Source organism: Lipotes vexillifer, unplaced genomic scaffold, assembly GCF_000442215.2.
Source record: "Lipotes vexillifer unplaced genomic scaffold, Lipotes_vexillifer_v1.1 scaffold1004, whole genome shotgun sequence".
NCBI classification, from domain to species: domain Eukaryota; kingdom Metazoa; phylum Chordata; class Mammalia; order Artiodactyla; family Lipotidae; genus Lipotes; species Lipotes vexillifer.
Window position 1 is genome coordinate 365,785 of NW_006793064.1, and position 14,640 is coordinate 380,424.

General features: G+C 58.8%; 1 protein-coding gene across 2 annotated transcripts in view; it reads left to right on the top strand.

Moving 5' to 3' along the window:
* SEMA3F (semaphorin 3F) overlaps positions 1–14,640 on the top strand; it is a 28,647-nt gene extending 14,007 nt beyond the window's left edge. The window contains exons 3-19 of one of the 2 annotated variants that reach the window (XM_007466222.1): positions 4,040–4,200; positions 4,296–4,358; positions 4,481–4,600; positions 5,286–5,378; positions 6,943–7,036; positions 8,437–8,556; positions 8,772–8,911; positions 9,031–9,145; positions 9,305–9,374; positions 9,540–9,684; positions 10,530–10,752; positions 11,394–11,482; positions 11,615–11,656; positions 11,840–11,997; positions 12,188–12,255; positions 12,528–12,661; positions 13,311–14,640. In XM_007466222.1, the coding sequence (XP_007466284.1) occupies positions 4,040–4,200; positions 4,296–4,358; positions 4,481–4,600; positions 5,286–5,378; positions 6,943–7,036; positions 8,437–8,556; positions 8,772–8,911; positions 9,031–9,145; positions 9,305–9,374; positions 9,540–9,684; positions 10,530–10,752; positions 11,394–11,482; positions 11,615–11,656; positions 11,840–11,997; positions 12,188–12,255; positions 12,528–12,661; positions 13,311–13,721 (2,246 nt within the window). In that variant the 3' untranslated portion in view covers positions 13,722–14,640. The remainder of the gene's footprint in view (positions 1–4,039; positions 4,201–4,295; positions 4,359–4,480; positions 4,601–5,285; positions 5,379–6,942; positions 7,037–8,436; positions 8,557–8,771; positions 8,912–9,030; positions 9,146–9,304; positions 9,375–9,539; positions 9,685–10,529; positions 10,753–11,393; positions 11,483–11,614; positions 11,657–11,839; positions 11,998–12,187; positions 12,256–12,527; positions 12,662–13,310) is intronic. The other variant, XM_007466223.1, reaches the window with a different exon arrangement.

The window sequence follows — 14,640 nt, forward strand, 5'->3', positions numbered from 1 at the left end:
GGAGGTTGCACGGGCGCCCCCCTCCCTTCCCTGCTGCTGCCACTGCTACTATCTCCTTATCTACCTCAGTTTCCCTCCTCAGAAGGGCAGGGGGATAAAGTACTGACCAGAGACCCCGGCCAGCACCCCCACCCCTCACCCCCAGCCTCATTTCTCTTCATCTTAGGGATTAAGGCTGGACCAGCCCACATGAAGTCAGAGGTCAGGGCTGAGCTGCCGGGACCTGTCTATCACCTCCCAGTACCCAAGCACAGCCCAGAGAGGTGACACTGTCCGTCAGGGCCTGCTGCTTTGTAGGGCTGTAACTAAGGAGGCGGGGTACCCATCTCTGATCCAAGACCCCCCTTTTGCAGCAGCCCCTGCCTCACTGGCAAGCAGACCTGGTGTCCTAGAGACAGGCAGCAGAGGTCGGGGGCCGCCCACTCGGGGTCTGCGGGTGAGGGCTGCAGACACGCCTCCTCAGTGCTGTCCTCACCCACCACCTCCTTTAAAGTAAGGCATCATGAGCTGCTTCCCAGAGAGGAGGAAACAGAGACCCCCAGGATTAAGCCTCCTTTACACTGAGAAAATTCCTGCCTCTGGACCTTTGCCAGGCCGTTCTGGGCCAGGACCCCAAGTGTCTAACGGCCATGGGAGAGTGCTAGAGGCTGGAAACGACTGCGGAAATGAGGTGTCTGATGCCAGAAAAGGCTCTTCCTTCCCCATGACGGGAAAAGCCTTCCCGGATGTCACCCCACCCAACCTGTGCCCAGCCTGCATGAGGGCATGGGGGTGGGGAGCTCTTCCCTGGAGCATCACTCAGGCACACCACCCTCCCTCCCCAAGGTCAAAGCTTATACACCCACAGAGCCTTTGGTTGTGCCCCAGCCCCTCCCTCTGTATTGTCCTGGGGGTGGGGGAGGGGGCGACACTCCTGCTATCAGAGCTGGGCATGGGGCAAGTGGAGCAGAGGTGGGCACTGGCCTGAGGACAGGAGCAACCTCAGTCCATGTCAGCTCCCCGACATCCATGCCCCCTCAGGCCCCCAGGTTCCCCTTGGCCCAAGTCCCTGCTCCTCAGTGGGGCTGAGGGCCAGTAGACTCTAGCCCTGCTGACACTGCAGGTGTCAGAGCAGGATGCCCAGGGCTACTCAACCACCATCTGCCCTGACCCGGGCTTCTTGGAGGAGTGAAGTCTCCCTGTTCCTCTACCCTGCGGCAGAGTGAGGAGGTGGGACAGCACACCAGTTTCACTCCTCACCCTGTGACCTAAGGTGAGCACCACTCTCCCCTGGGCCTCAGTCTTCATGTCTGGAGCTGGGGGTGCAGGGCTGTCATGGGGACCCTTATTTGAATTCTTTACTACAATCTGGCATGAGGGAAATGAGTGCTCGGAGACCGCAACTGGGGTCATGAAGCCCATGCCAGAGCCAAAGAATCCTTCCCCTTGCTCCCACCCATTTCCTACCCCACACAGCCTTATGGGGGCTCCCCACACCCGCCTTAGTTTCCACAGAGACCAAAACATCACATCCTGTGACAACAGAGCCATTGACGCCATATCCCGTGGCCACTGGGAGGGGTCCCGAGGGTCCTGAGTCATGTGCCCTGTCAATGGAGGACGAGTCACCTTCCGGCCCTGGCCCTCCCAACAGGCAGTCCCCACCACCAGGACTGGCTCTGCCGGCACCTGACCCTCCTTTAGCCCAAAAGGCCATTGACCTGGGTGGGAATATCACGCTCCATGCGCACTGACACGTCACTTCCCTGCTCTGTGCCTCTCATCTGTAATTTGGATGTTAATGAGCACAGGGCTTTGCACATAATAGGTACTGGATGAGTAAGTAAGAGGCTCCCTCCATTCCCACCTCTACCAAAGGGCTCAGGCACAGAGAGTTGAGAGGGAGGATGTCAGATCAAGGCTGGTCTCCTGCTCCTCACATAGGTCTCAGTTTCCTCATCTGCTGAATGGTGTCTCCTGTGTCTGTACTTGGGAGGGGGACTTGGACTTGGGGGTCGTGGCACTGTAGAGGGGGAGGGTCTGGATTATAGGGACCCAAGGCTAGGCAGGGATGGGAGGGTAGGCATTATGGCTGGTTGCATTCCTGGGGCTAGATATTTGGAGCTCCCCGCACCTTAGGTGTCTGTGTCTGAAGGTGCCCACTTCAGCCTCGCCTCCCTTCCCCCCATTGCCCCCCAAATGCCCCCTAGCCCAGCCACAGTCAAGGCCATGCCCCCAGCCAGGGTATAAATAACCCCTGGCGGGCTGTCCCAGCCTGGGGGGGGCTCCTCTGGCAGCCCCACTTCCTCTCTGGCCACTTCCTGGCCCTGGGTTGGCGAGGGGGGGGAGTGTTTACTTTCCTGTTGTCACTATGGCCGGGTGGCCAGGCGGGGGACTCCGAGTGGCCCAACAACAGGTGCAGGACAGGTGCTCAGGCTGCCCTGCCCAGGACTTCAGAGGCACCGCTGATGAGGCTGTAGCCAGGCAGGGATCGGCCCTTTGATCCCTTGGCGTCCCTGCGTCCCAGTGGTGGGCCAAGGTCATCACCTGTATTCTCTTGCTGCCATAGTCAGGGCTGGGCAGGGCAAGGCCTTTGCCCTGCCCAGCCCTCAGATGTGGGCTCTGGGTCTGCTGTGGGACTCCCCTGGCTCCCAGCCCACCTCACACACCCATCTCAGCACATCCTGAAACTTCCATTCAGAGCTGCTCTCAGGCACAGCCCCTCCAGCTCCATTCCCAGGTCTCCAGCACACAGCAGGGGTCAAGGTCAGCCAGGCCAGTCAGAGACAGCGGCCTTGACTAAATGGGATGGGGCCACCTGCTGGTTCCACCTTCAGGCAGCATCTATGGCTCTCAGTGACCTCAGATCCCAGGGCTCAAGATTCTCCCTCTCCAGACCTCCCCCTTGATAGCCCCACCTGTGAAATGGGTTACCAGATGTGGGGCAGGGAGGTGCGATGTGTATGTTCCCCTTGGTGGATGCGTCATCTGATGTAGGACGCATATGTGCATGTGTGTATACCTGGACCATGTGCATGCATACATACTCTGTGTGCTGCCATCTCAAGCCTCCTGTGCTGGTGAATATTCATCACCCTCACTGCAATCTCTTCTCTCCTGTGGAGCTAAAACTAGCTGGGGGTGGGTGGAGGAGGGACTTGCCAAGGGGGCCCCTCGGAACTCCCTCTCCCAGAGGAAGGTTCCCAAGTTTCCTGGAGTCCTCTGTCATTGGCCTATCATTAGCCAAGTTTCCTCCTGTCTTTCATCCCCAGAAAGGAGGACTTTCCCCCAGCAACCTGAGGGTGAGAGGGCCAGGGCTGCCAGACTCACAGAAGGGAAACTGAGGACTCAGCTGGACCCTGTCCCCAGCCCCGGGGATGCTGCAGCACTAGGGGGAGGGCCTCTTTCCTGGGAAAGACTTCCTGGATGGTTCAGAGTGGCCTGAGGATTCCACCATCAGCAACCCTGTGGGGTCTGGGGGAAGCCCAAGGTCTGTTGGGCAGTTTGGCTTCAGCAGGGCTTTCCGGTGTCCTGGCTAACCTGCTTCAGACAAGGTGGGGACCTTGCTGTGTGCCAGCTTTGCCCTCTGTCTTGTTGGCAGCTGGGGTGAGGACAGGGCTCCCTGGCTCTGTGTCAGCATTTGTGAGCTGTCCTGGTTGCACCTGCCCCCCACCCCCCTGCTCATTAACCCTTTTAGGCCCCTGTGGGAAGCTGGCCCCACCCTGAGCATGGGAACATTAACCCCCCACCTGAGCAGAGAGTCTTTGATGCCATCACGCACCCTGGCCCACGCCCACTGCCCTTTCATTGGGACCCAGAGACTGGCTGGGCTGCCGATGAATCAGGGCCCCGGCTTTGGTTGTGGCCCCTTCCCTGGCCTGCCCAACTGTCCCACTTTCTTCTCCCAGAATGTCAGGGACTAGAGAGGGAACCCAGCAGGCCCTGGAGGGGAAGCTGGGGGTTTAAGATGACTGTGTGGTGGGCCTACCCCCTCTGTCAAAGCGGGTATGGGTGGATGGTCTCCAAGAGCCCTCACTGCTGCTCTGCCCTCTTCCCACAGAGCTTAAGGCCACAGGCACGGCCCACTTCTTCAACTTCCTGCTCAACACAACTGATTACCGAATCCTGCTCAAGGACGAGGACCACGACCGCATGTATGTGGGCAGCAAGGACTACGTGCTGTCCCTGGACCTGCATGACATCAACCGCGAGCCCCTCATTGTAAGGGCCAGCCCAGATGTGGTGGGGGGATGAGGGACGTGCGCCCCAGGGCTGGGGGCCCTTCCAGCGGGCCCTCTGACCTCCATCTCTGGCAGATCCACTGGGCAGCCTCCCCACAGCGCATTGAGGAGTGTGTGCTCTCAGGCAAGGATGGCAACGTGAGTGCGGTGGGGTCACAGGTGGGGTGGGGGAGGGTGGCGGTGGGGGACAGGGGACTCCAGGAAGGCACTGGGGCCAGGCAGGCATCTGGGCACTTCCTTGGCTTTCCCTCTGGCCCCAGGGTGAGTGCGGGAACTTCGTCAGGCTCATCCAGCCCTGGAACCGAACACACCTGTATGTGTGCGGGACCGGCGCCTACAACCCCATGTGCACCTATGTAAACCGCGGCCGCCGCGCCCAGGTAAGCCTCACCCACCCTGGCCCTGTGCTGCCCCCACTGATAGCTACCTTCCAGGGTTCTGATGGGAGGATGGGCTTGAGCCCCAGCCCTGCCACTTCCCGGCCCTGTGACCTTGGGTGAGTGACTTCTTCCACCTCTCAGAGCCTCAGTTTCCTCTCCTGAAAATGGGGCTAATAGCTGCCTTTCTCACAGGTCGGTGTGAGGAGGAGGCAGTGAGCTAACGCTCTCAGAGCTCTTAGCACTGTGCCTGGCATGTAGTGAGCGCTTCCTCCATATGTGGACGGTGCCCTCGCAGCCAAGCCAGAGGGCCTGGCGGGGGCCTCAGCATCAGGAGGCTGGACGCCTGGGTCAGCTTCTGCCATACGGCCTGGGGGAGAGCTGCCCCTTCCTCAGCTCTGCCCCACCCTGCCCGCTTTTGCCCTCCTCCATTTTCATGTGGGCATGTGTGTGAGCTGGTGTGACCTTGTAGGGAGTGTGTGAGAACGATTGGACCTAAGGGGCACAGGTGTGTGCAGGTGTGCCCCAGCTGTGTGTATGTGTTCACACAGGGGTGCATATATGTGCTCTGGGGGCTCAGGTGCTCCCATGTGTTCCTGGCATGTGTGGTGTGAGAAGCTGGCAGCCCGAGCCCGCTCCCCCAGCCCCTGCCACCCCTGGCTCTAACCCGTATTCCTCGTCTTCTCAGGCCACGCCCTGGACCCAGATGCAGGTGGTCAGAGGCCGAGGCAGCAGAGCCACCGATGGTGCCCTCCACCCGACGCCCACAGCCCCACGCCAGGTGGGCCTCATCCCTTCAGGCTCTTGCCAGGCAGCACTGCCTCTGAACCGAACTCATCCTGGGCCTGGCCTTCCAGCCAGGAGCCTGCACCCCAGGCCAGGCTCCCCAGGGTCTTCCGTCCACCTCTGTGCCCCCCTCCCACTCCTTCCCCTGCAGTGCCCTCAGCCTCTGAAGGCATTCCCAGTTGGACTCATGTCAGCCTCAGTGTGACAAGAAATCATGAAGCCATCAGGTGGGAAAGACAGGAGCCCTGGGGACAGCCATGCCTCCGCCCTCAGAACACGTGTGTAGACATGCGTGGGCACGCGTTGGGCACTCTCCAACCCACACCTTACTTAGCACCCAGCGTGGGAAAATGGCACATGTGTGCAGCCTGACACATAGCTCTTAGGTGTCCATGCCCCATGCCTCACTTGGGGCATGGGTTAACCCCTGGGGTGGGAGGGGCAGAGCTGTGTGTCTACTAGACTTGACTCAGGACAGGGCTGAGGGACTGGGCTGGGGCTGGGGGGCGCTGGGGCTGGGCAGGGGCGGGCAGGGGGGCAGGGGCTGCCGGTGAGTGATAGAGCAAGTGGTCACTTGAGCTCGTGTGTCTGTGGCAGGGAGTGCTGAGAAGTGGGACCGCTCAGACTCTGCGTGTGTGTGCCCAGGGTGTGAACAGTGGGTTCCGTGTGTTGGCAGTGATGCGTGCCGAGCTGTGTGTGCAGCCCCATGTGTGCAGGAAGTCATGTGTGCAGAGTGTAACTGGAAGCAGGCCTGTGTACACCTTCCCATCACCATCCCTGCCACCTGCTGCCACCTCCTTCCTGCCTCTGTGCCTCTCTCCTCTTCCTCCCTTAACCTCCTCATGAGCTCGTCCTGCCCAGTGCCTTCACCAGCCTTCCTCCTAGCATCTTCAAGGATGGGCTGGGAGGCATGGGGCGGGGGCTTTGTGAATTCCATGTGGTCTGGGCTGGACCCCTCAACTCCTGGCTCCCTGTGGAGACATGTGGAGCTGGGGGCTCTGCTGAGAGGCAGGGAAAAGGCCCTGGCCTATTAGTCTATCCTGGCGACCACAGGTAGGGCACAAAACCCGGCGACACAATAACCTCAGAGCCCTCTGGCCTGGTGGGACCTGATGGCAAAGGACAGGATCCCAGGCCTTTGGCCAGTACCCCTGCCCTTCGTGGCCCAAGACAGGCAGCCACAGCTCAAAGAGTTGTGCCTCTGTGGCCCAAGGGGGCCCCGGCCAGAATCTTCCTGAACCAGTTGGCATGGAGGGGCTTCAGCCCCTATAAGCCCACCTGATGCCCCTCTCATGGTCCCCAAAGCAGAGTCCTCCAAGACATGATTCCCAGGTCTTATCTGAGATCTAGACCAGGAAGCACCTCCCTGGGAACCTTCAGCACCGCCCTGCCCTGGGAGACCTGGCAAGATAGAGTTAAAACCCAATGAGATCTGGGGAGTGAAGCAGGGTGACTTCAGGGTTTCCCTGGGGGCTCGCTCTCACCCTGGGAGCCTGATGACCCTTGCCTTTCGTGTGCAGGATGGCTTGGATGATGCCGAGCCCCTCTCTGCCTTGCAGGATTACATCTTCTACCTGGAGCCTGAGAAACTCGAGTCAGGAAAGGGCAAGTGTCCCTACGACCCCAAGCTGGACACAGCCTCAGCCCTCATCAGTGAGTGCTCCCACCCCACCCTGGTTCTAAAGCCTAAAGGTGTGACCTCTACCTCTGGAGCAGGGAGCATGGCACCAACACTTTACCCCAGGGAAGAGACCATGAAATTGCTGTGTCTGAAACCTGCCCCCCCATCACCCCCCGCAATGTGGCCCCACTTGGCAAGGGGAAGGGTACAGACCAGACCCCAGTGTGTGCTGAGGGGCAGAGACTAGGTGGTATGAGCCTCCATCCATCCCCTCGAATGGGGGTGCGGTGGGCGCAGGGGGCAGATTCTACCCTGAAATCCACAGTGTGGTCCATGCAAAGGCCAGAACCCTCCTGGCCACAGGCTTCCTGGAAGAGAAGACAAGCGGAGTCTGTACTGAGGGTGGTATGAGGCGGTGGTCCCATAGCGTGTTCTCGGATTGTCTGGCAGGCTGGGAGGGGCCCACAAGGCAGCACCAATGGAGAGTCCTGGCCCAGAGACCAGCTTGGGGAGTTTGTTTCTGGTCTGGCCATGTTTCTGGTCTGGCCAAGTGTCTGGGAGAGTTGGGAGAATGTTCTCTGGGGAGGAGTCCTGCCTGGGGCCTCAGAAGCAGCTACTGCCCCTACCCCCAGGTTGGGTGAGGCCACTGCTAACCCAGGTCCCTGCACTCTGCCTACTTTCTGGCTGCCCAACTGAGTCTGCCTCTCAGCAGCTGCTGGGCAGTATGCCACCTCCAAGCCTGGGAAAGGCAGAGGGTGGGCATTATCCTCTCCCTCTTGGTGAGTAAGAAGGTCCTAGCCAGATGGCAGGGTCCAGCCCAGGGAGTCTGATGGGGGAAGACAGGGCCTGCCTTGGGGGAGTCTAGAGGGAAGATTTGGAGTGGTGTGCTGGAGCCAGTGTGTTTGTCAAATTTTCTGTTTAAATTTTCAGGTATTCTGTGAGCCAGCTATTAAACACAGCTATTGTTAGAAAGTAAATTATATACACTTACAGTTAAATAAATTACTTTAAAAACAAAGGTAAAAATACTCAAAACTCATTACTTGCTAATTATTTTACTACATTTTATTATTATCTATGTTCTTGAGATTATTTACATTTCTCGTATCTATGGGGTGGAAATACTAGACAATGGTTTTGGCAGGTCTTCCCAGCTCTACTTTCAGTGAGTGACCTCAGGTTAGTAGCTTGAAATCAGCCATGGTGGGAGTATTTACACCACAGAAATTGGCTCTGGCTGCTAATCAGAGCCAACTGCTGCTAATCCCAGTCCTCCCAGAGTCAGTTGTTAAAACATTCACCAACGCCCCACTGATACAATCGCCCTGGAGAACCTGAGGGGGAGATGGGACCCTGCCCTGGAGGTCATGTGTGCTGTGCACCGGCCTTAGCCAAGGGCGTCCCCCTGACTGACCCACTGGCCCACCCACAGACGAGGAGCTCTATGCAGGTGTGTACATCGACTTCATGGGCACCGACGCAGCCATCTTCCGCACGCTTGGAAAGCAGACGGCCATGCGCACGGATCAGTACAACTCCCGGTGGCTCAATGGTGAGCAGAGCCCACAACACCTCAAGTGGGCAGCATGTCTGGGGTGCGGCACAGAGATGATAAAGAAACACTCGTGGGAGAATTTTTGGCCCTTGACTGGCTGGAGCAGGGGTAGTTTCTTATCCCGGGAAGACTCGGGGGTCTTCTTGTACCTGGCCCGGGAAAGAGGCTTTGTCCAAGGAGGGTGCGGTTCACTGACGCCTGCACACCTGCAGACCCTTCATTCATCCACGCTGAGCTCATCCCTGACAGCGCCGAGCGCAACGACGACAAGCTCTACTTCTTCTTCCGTGAGCGGTCCGCGGAGGCGCCGCAGAGCCCCGCCGTGTATGCCCGCATCGGGCGGATCTGCCTGGTATGAGGCCCCTTGCTGCCCCCTCCCCAGGCCCAGTCCTGGCTCCATCATCCCTGCTCTGGCAGGGTCTTTGAGGTGAGTGAGCTGATCTGACCTAGCCCCTGCCCCCTGCCCCCCAGAACGATGACGGCGGCCACTGCTGCCTGGTCAACAAGTGGAGCACATTCCTGAAGGCAAGGCTGGTCTGCTCTGTGCCAGGCGAGGATGGCATCGAGACCCACTTTGACGAGCTCCGTGAGCACCCGGCAGACGGGCGGGGGCCTATGGCTACTGCAGGGGATGGCGGCCAGATGGGTGGTCAGGGGAAGCCTGGTGCCCCCCACCCAGGAGTGGGCAGGGCCTTGGGGCTCGTGGCCAAGGTACCCTCCCAGCTCCCTCTCCTTCTGTCCCCAGAGGATGTGTTTGTCCAGCAGACCCAGGATGTGAGGAACCCAGTCATTTACGCTGTCTTTACCTCCTCGGGGTGAGACTGGGGCTGGGGCCGTCAGTGGCAGGGTGTGGCTGAGTAGGGGGCTGTGATTTGTGGAGGACCCCATCCTGGTGGGGAGCTGTGGGTGAGGGCAGGCTGGGGAGGGACCCTGGGCCAAGGGTCTGCCCCACCCGCAGCAGCAGCCTGCCTTGCCCGCAGCTCTGTGTTCCGAGGCTCTGCCGTGTGTGTCTACTCCATGGCTGACATTCGCATGGTCTTCAATGGGCCCTTTGCCCACAAGGAGGGCCCCAACTACCAATGGATGCCCTTCTCAGGGAAGATGCCCTACCCACGGCCCGGCACGGTGAGGACCCCACTCACTCCACCTTTCCCTTTCCTCTCTTTCCACAAGAACTGTGCTGGGTCAGGCCCTTTGCAGACGTGGGCTGCACCATCGTGGCACTCAGCCAAGCTGGCGGTGGCGGGGGCGGAGGTGGACCATACACACATATAAACTCACCATTCACCCTCAATAAAGCTGAAGTTAAAACAAAACACACCGTAAGGAAAACTCCACCATTTACACACAGTGTCGGGCTGTGGAAGAATCCAGCTAGGGTCCTGAAACAAAGATGGTGGCTGGGCGTGGCAGGCTGCTCCCTCTGGGAGGCTGTTTGGAAGCTGAAAGTTGTAGGGAAGTCTTCAAGGCAGTCTGGAGGTGGGGGTGAGCAGGAGCCCCTGCAGTAGTGGGAGGCGATTCACCTGATCTTGGTGTGACATGGACCACTGTGGGAGTCTAAGCAGGAGAGCTTCGTGATCTGATCACATGCCTAGGGTGTTAAAGGAGCTCCGGGCCTGCCCTCCTGCTGAGCAGGGGTGGAGCTGGGGAAGGGGTGCACTGGAAGAACAGTCAGAGGAAGGAGACAAGCCGGTGGGGATGAAGACCTAGAAAGGCCATTGTCAGCTCTGCCAAACGCTGCCACAAAGTCATGGCACATGAAGCTGGGGAGATGGCCATGGGATTTGACCATGTGAGACCTTGGGACCTCAGCTGGTGCAGGACCTGCAGAGAGGTAGGGTATTGGGCAAAAGCCCAGATGGGTGTTCTGAGAAGCGGAGCAGGTAGAGCTGGTGGGGACAGACAGAGCGGAGACCTCTTCTGAAGCTAATGGGTCCAGCCTGGACCTGACACTCATCATCTGCCTGCAGTGCCCTGGTGGAACCTTCACACCATCCATGAAGTCCACCAAGGACTATCCTGATGAAGTGATCAACTTCATGCGCACCCACCCACTCATGTACCAGGCCGTTTACCCTCTGCAGCGGCGGCCCCTAGTGGTCCGCACAGGCTCTCCTTACCGTCTCACCACTGTAGCCGTGGACCAGGTGGATGCAGCCGACGGGCGCTATGAGGTGCTTTTCCTGGGCACAGGTACCCACTGCTGCTCCCGGCCCCTCCCACACTGGGCCCACTGGGTGGAGGGTACTGATCCATAGGGCTGGGCCCTGCCCTGCTAGGGGGTTATTACAGGGTTGTCAGTGTCAGCTCTGCCACCTTCATCCTTTGGAGGCTTCTCTCTATTACCAGGATAACTGAGAATGGGGATGGCGAAACCCCATTTTCATCCCTATCCCTGGTGGCCGGGAGAGCAGGGACACTGGGTGCCTGGGGACCCATGTTTGGGCGGAAGGAGGGAGGACAGAGCCAGACATCTCCAGGATACCTGGGTCCAAATACTGACACACATGCTCTCGTGTGCACATGCAAACTGCACCCACCGCTGTTCCAGTAGCCCTCAACATAAGGGAACACTTCCTGCAGCCTGTTCGCAGCTTCCCAAAATGAGGCTCTGGGGTCAGAGGGGCAGACTCTAGCTGTGACTCCCCCCTTATCCAGGGCCAGTCCCCTTAGACCTCTTCCCCTCATCTGGGGGCAACTCTTCAACCTTGGCACAGAGCTCTCCCACTCCACTGCCCTTGGGGGGTTTGGGCCCTGGTGGGGGAAGGGGCTGAGGCTGGTGCCCCTTTCCCAGCGTCCTCAGCCCCACTGAGGCCCTGCCCGGCCCGTTCCAGACCGCGGGACAGTGCAGAAGGTCATTGTGCTGCCTAAGGATGACCAGGAGATGGAGGAGCTCATGCTAGAGGAGGTGGAGGTCTTCAAGGTGGGTGTGACACCACCCAGTCCTGTCCTCCTCACCATGGCTCTCCTCAGTACCACCTCCTGACCTCAGACCTCCAGGTCAGGACAGGAAGGGGGTCCCCAGGGTCATAAGCTAATCCCTGTCTTCTTCTAGGACCCAGCATCTGTTAAGACCATGACCATCTCTTCCAAGAGGGTGAGTTTTGGTGAGGTGGGCTGAGGGTAGGGATGGAGGCTGCTTCACTTTGGGGTCAAGCCCTTGGCAAAGAGATAGGGACACTGAGGCACAGAACAAGAAGGGGAGGAGCCTGGCCCAACTGGCTCCTAAGGAAGGTTGGCTATGGGGAGGGAACTGACAAGCTCCTATCCCTGCCCACAGCAACAACTGTATGTGGCCTCAGCCGTGGGCGTCACACACCTGAGCCTGCACCGCTGCCAGGCATATGGGGCCGCCTGTGCCGACTGCTGCCTTGCCCGGGACCCCTACTGTGCCTGGGATGGCCAAGCCTGTTCCCGCTACACAGCGTCCTCTAAGAGGTGTGAACCCCGAGACCCTTGGAATTTTGGCCACCAGACCCAGGGCTCTGTCCTGGAGGTCTAGAGGTGGATGTGATATTACCCTGGGGGACTTTATGGGTGAGACATCCTACCCTGGAGTTTTGGGGCTATAGAGACTTGGGGGGCAAGTTTTCTTGGGAATACTCCTTCAGGAGCTATCTTCATCCAGGCGGAGCCGCCGGCAGGACGTCCGGCACGGGAACCCCATCAGGCAGTGCCGTGGGTTCAATTCCAACGGTGAGTGCTGTGTCTCACCACTGGGTGCTCCTCGGTGCGGAGCTGTGCAGCCCACAGAGCTGCTCATGGGGCCCCCACTGGAAGGATTCTTACATGGTCCATGGGGGTGAGGGGTTTTGGAGAAGGGATGTCCTCGGCCACCCCCTCAAGGAGTGGATGCCTGATGGCACAGCCCTGCCTGTATGGGTGGGTATCCCTGTATATGCCCCTCGCCAGCCTGCAGTCTGCCAAGAGGTAGTGCTGCTTTCACGTGGCACCCTCTTGTTCTACAGCCAATAAGAATGCCGTGGAGTCTGTGCAGTATGGCGTGGCAGGGAGCGCAGCCTTCCTTGAGTGCCAGCCCCGCTCGCCCCAAGCTACCATTAAGTGGTTGTTCCAGCGAGATCCGAGTGACCGGCGCCGAGAGGTGATTTCCTGTGCCCCACAGTCCTCACCATGGTTGGAAGAGTCCCTTGTACAGTCGAAATTCTACGTGGGTGAAATGTGGTATAGGAACCAAACTGGGGCAGCCCTCATTCTAAGAAAGTCCTTCCAAGCTCCCTTCCCTATGTGGAGATCATTTGGTTATATGGAAACTCTGTGGGGTGTCCATATTACATGGAAACTACTTGTAGGCATGCCTTTTTATATGAGAATTCCATATGTGTACTTTATTGGCAGTATACCTCATTCTATGGAAATGTCACGTGGATGAGTTCCAGCATATGGAAATTCTGTGGGGTAGCCTTCCTATTGTGAAAATACCTTCTAGGCAATCCCTTCTACATGGAAATTCTATGAGGGTGCCCCAACCAACATCTGTTTATTCTCATTAAATAGAAATTGTGTATATGCTCCAGAATTCTCTCATTGTACAGAATCCCCTTATGGTCATTCCTCCTGAAATGGAAGTGTTTATTATTCAGATGTTATATGGAAACTTGTTTTTCTTGGTATATGGAAATTCCACACGGGTGCCCCTGCATGGGGTGGCCCCAGAGGTGGTCTGATCGGGGAGCTGGCCGGGGCAACAGGGTGGTCCTGCAGCCCCTGAGCCCCAGCCCCTGCCCCCACAGATGCGTGCAGACGACCGCTTCCTGCGCACGGAACAGGGCTTGCTGCTTCGCGCCCTGCAGCTTGGTGATCGCGGCCTCTACTCCTGTACAGCCACCGAGAACAACTTCAAGCATGTCATCACACGAGTGCAGCTGCATGTACTGGGCCAGGACGCCGTCCATGCTGCCCTCTTCCCACCCCCAGCTGTGAGCGTCCCACCACCCCCAGGTGCCGGGCCCCCCACACCCCCTTACCAGGAGCTGGCGCAGCTCCTGGCCCAGCCAGAAGTGGGCCTCATCCACCAGTACTGCCAGGGCTACTGGCGCCATGTGCCCCCCAGTCCCAGGGAGGCCCCAGGGGCACCCAGGCCTCCTGAACCCCAGGACCAGAAAAAACCCCGGAACCGCCGCCACCACCCGCCGGACACATGAGGCCTGCTGTCTGAGCCCTGCGATGGGCCGGCCTAGTCCTCGTCCCTTTTAATATAAAAGATAAATATATATATATATATATATATAAAATATCTATATTCTATATACACCCTGCCCCTGCAAAGACAGTATTTATTGGTGGGTTGTAAATAGCCTGCCTCAGCGGCAGCATCATCCAAAACTTAGACCCATGCTGGTCAGAGACGGCAGAAAACGGAGCCCACCTAACCAGGCCCGGCCAGTTGGCCGGGCCGGGCCAGGACCGCACAGTCCCCAGACTCAGCTGGGAGTCTACCTGCTCGACAGCCACCTCCAGGATCTACAGGACACAGGGAAGGAGCAAGCTCTACCTGGATGGGGCATGGACTGTTCACCTTCGCCCATGTGTGCTGGTGGCATACATGTGGATGCGAGGACTGCTTTGGAGACCGGGGGTGGGGGTGAGGGCTCAGATGCGCTCAGAGAAGGGAAGAAGGGGCTGGCACAGGATGCCGGCCCCTGCCTGGGAGAGGGGCACTCAGTCAAGGCCAGCCCTTTCCTGGGTATTTATTCTCTATTTATTGGGGACAGGAGAAGAGGAGCCCTGCCTGGGTGGGGCAGCCCCTCCAGCCCCTCCTTCCCTCCCTGCCTGGCCACTCTACCTCCTCTTTGCTTTCTCCGTGCCACTGTGATGCAGGGGCTGGGAGAAAAGCAGAGGGGCCAGGCTCAGGCAGTGCTGAGGGGAGAGGGGGTCATGGTAGAGGCCTGGGGCCTGCAGGGGCTCCCCAGGGCTCCCTTCTGCCCACCACTTCAGATGATGGGTGTAAATAGCTCTGGGGGGCAGTTGGGTAGGTGGGTGGGGGCTCCTGGCAGCCCTCTGCTGTCCAGGCCACACCTACCCTTGGGTTCCATCTTGTTAATAAACACTGGCTCTGGGACT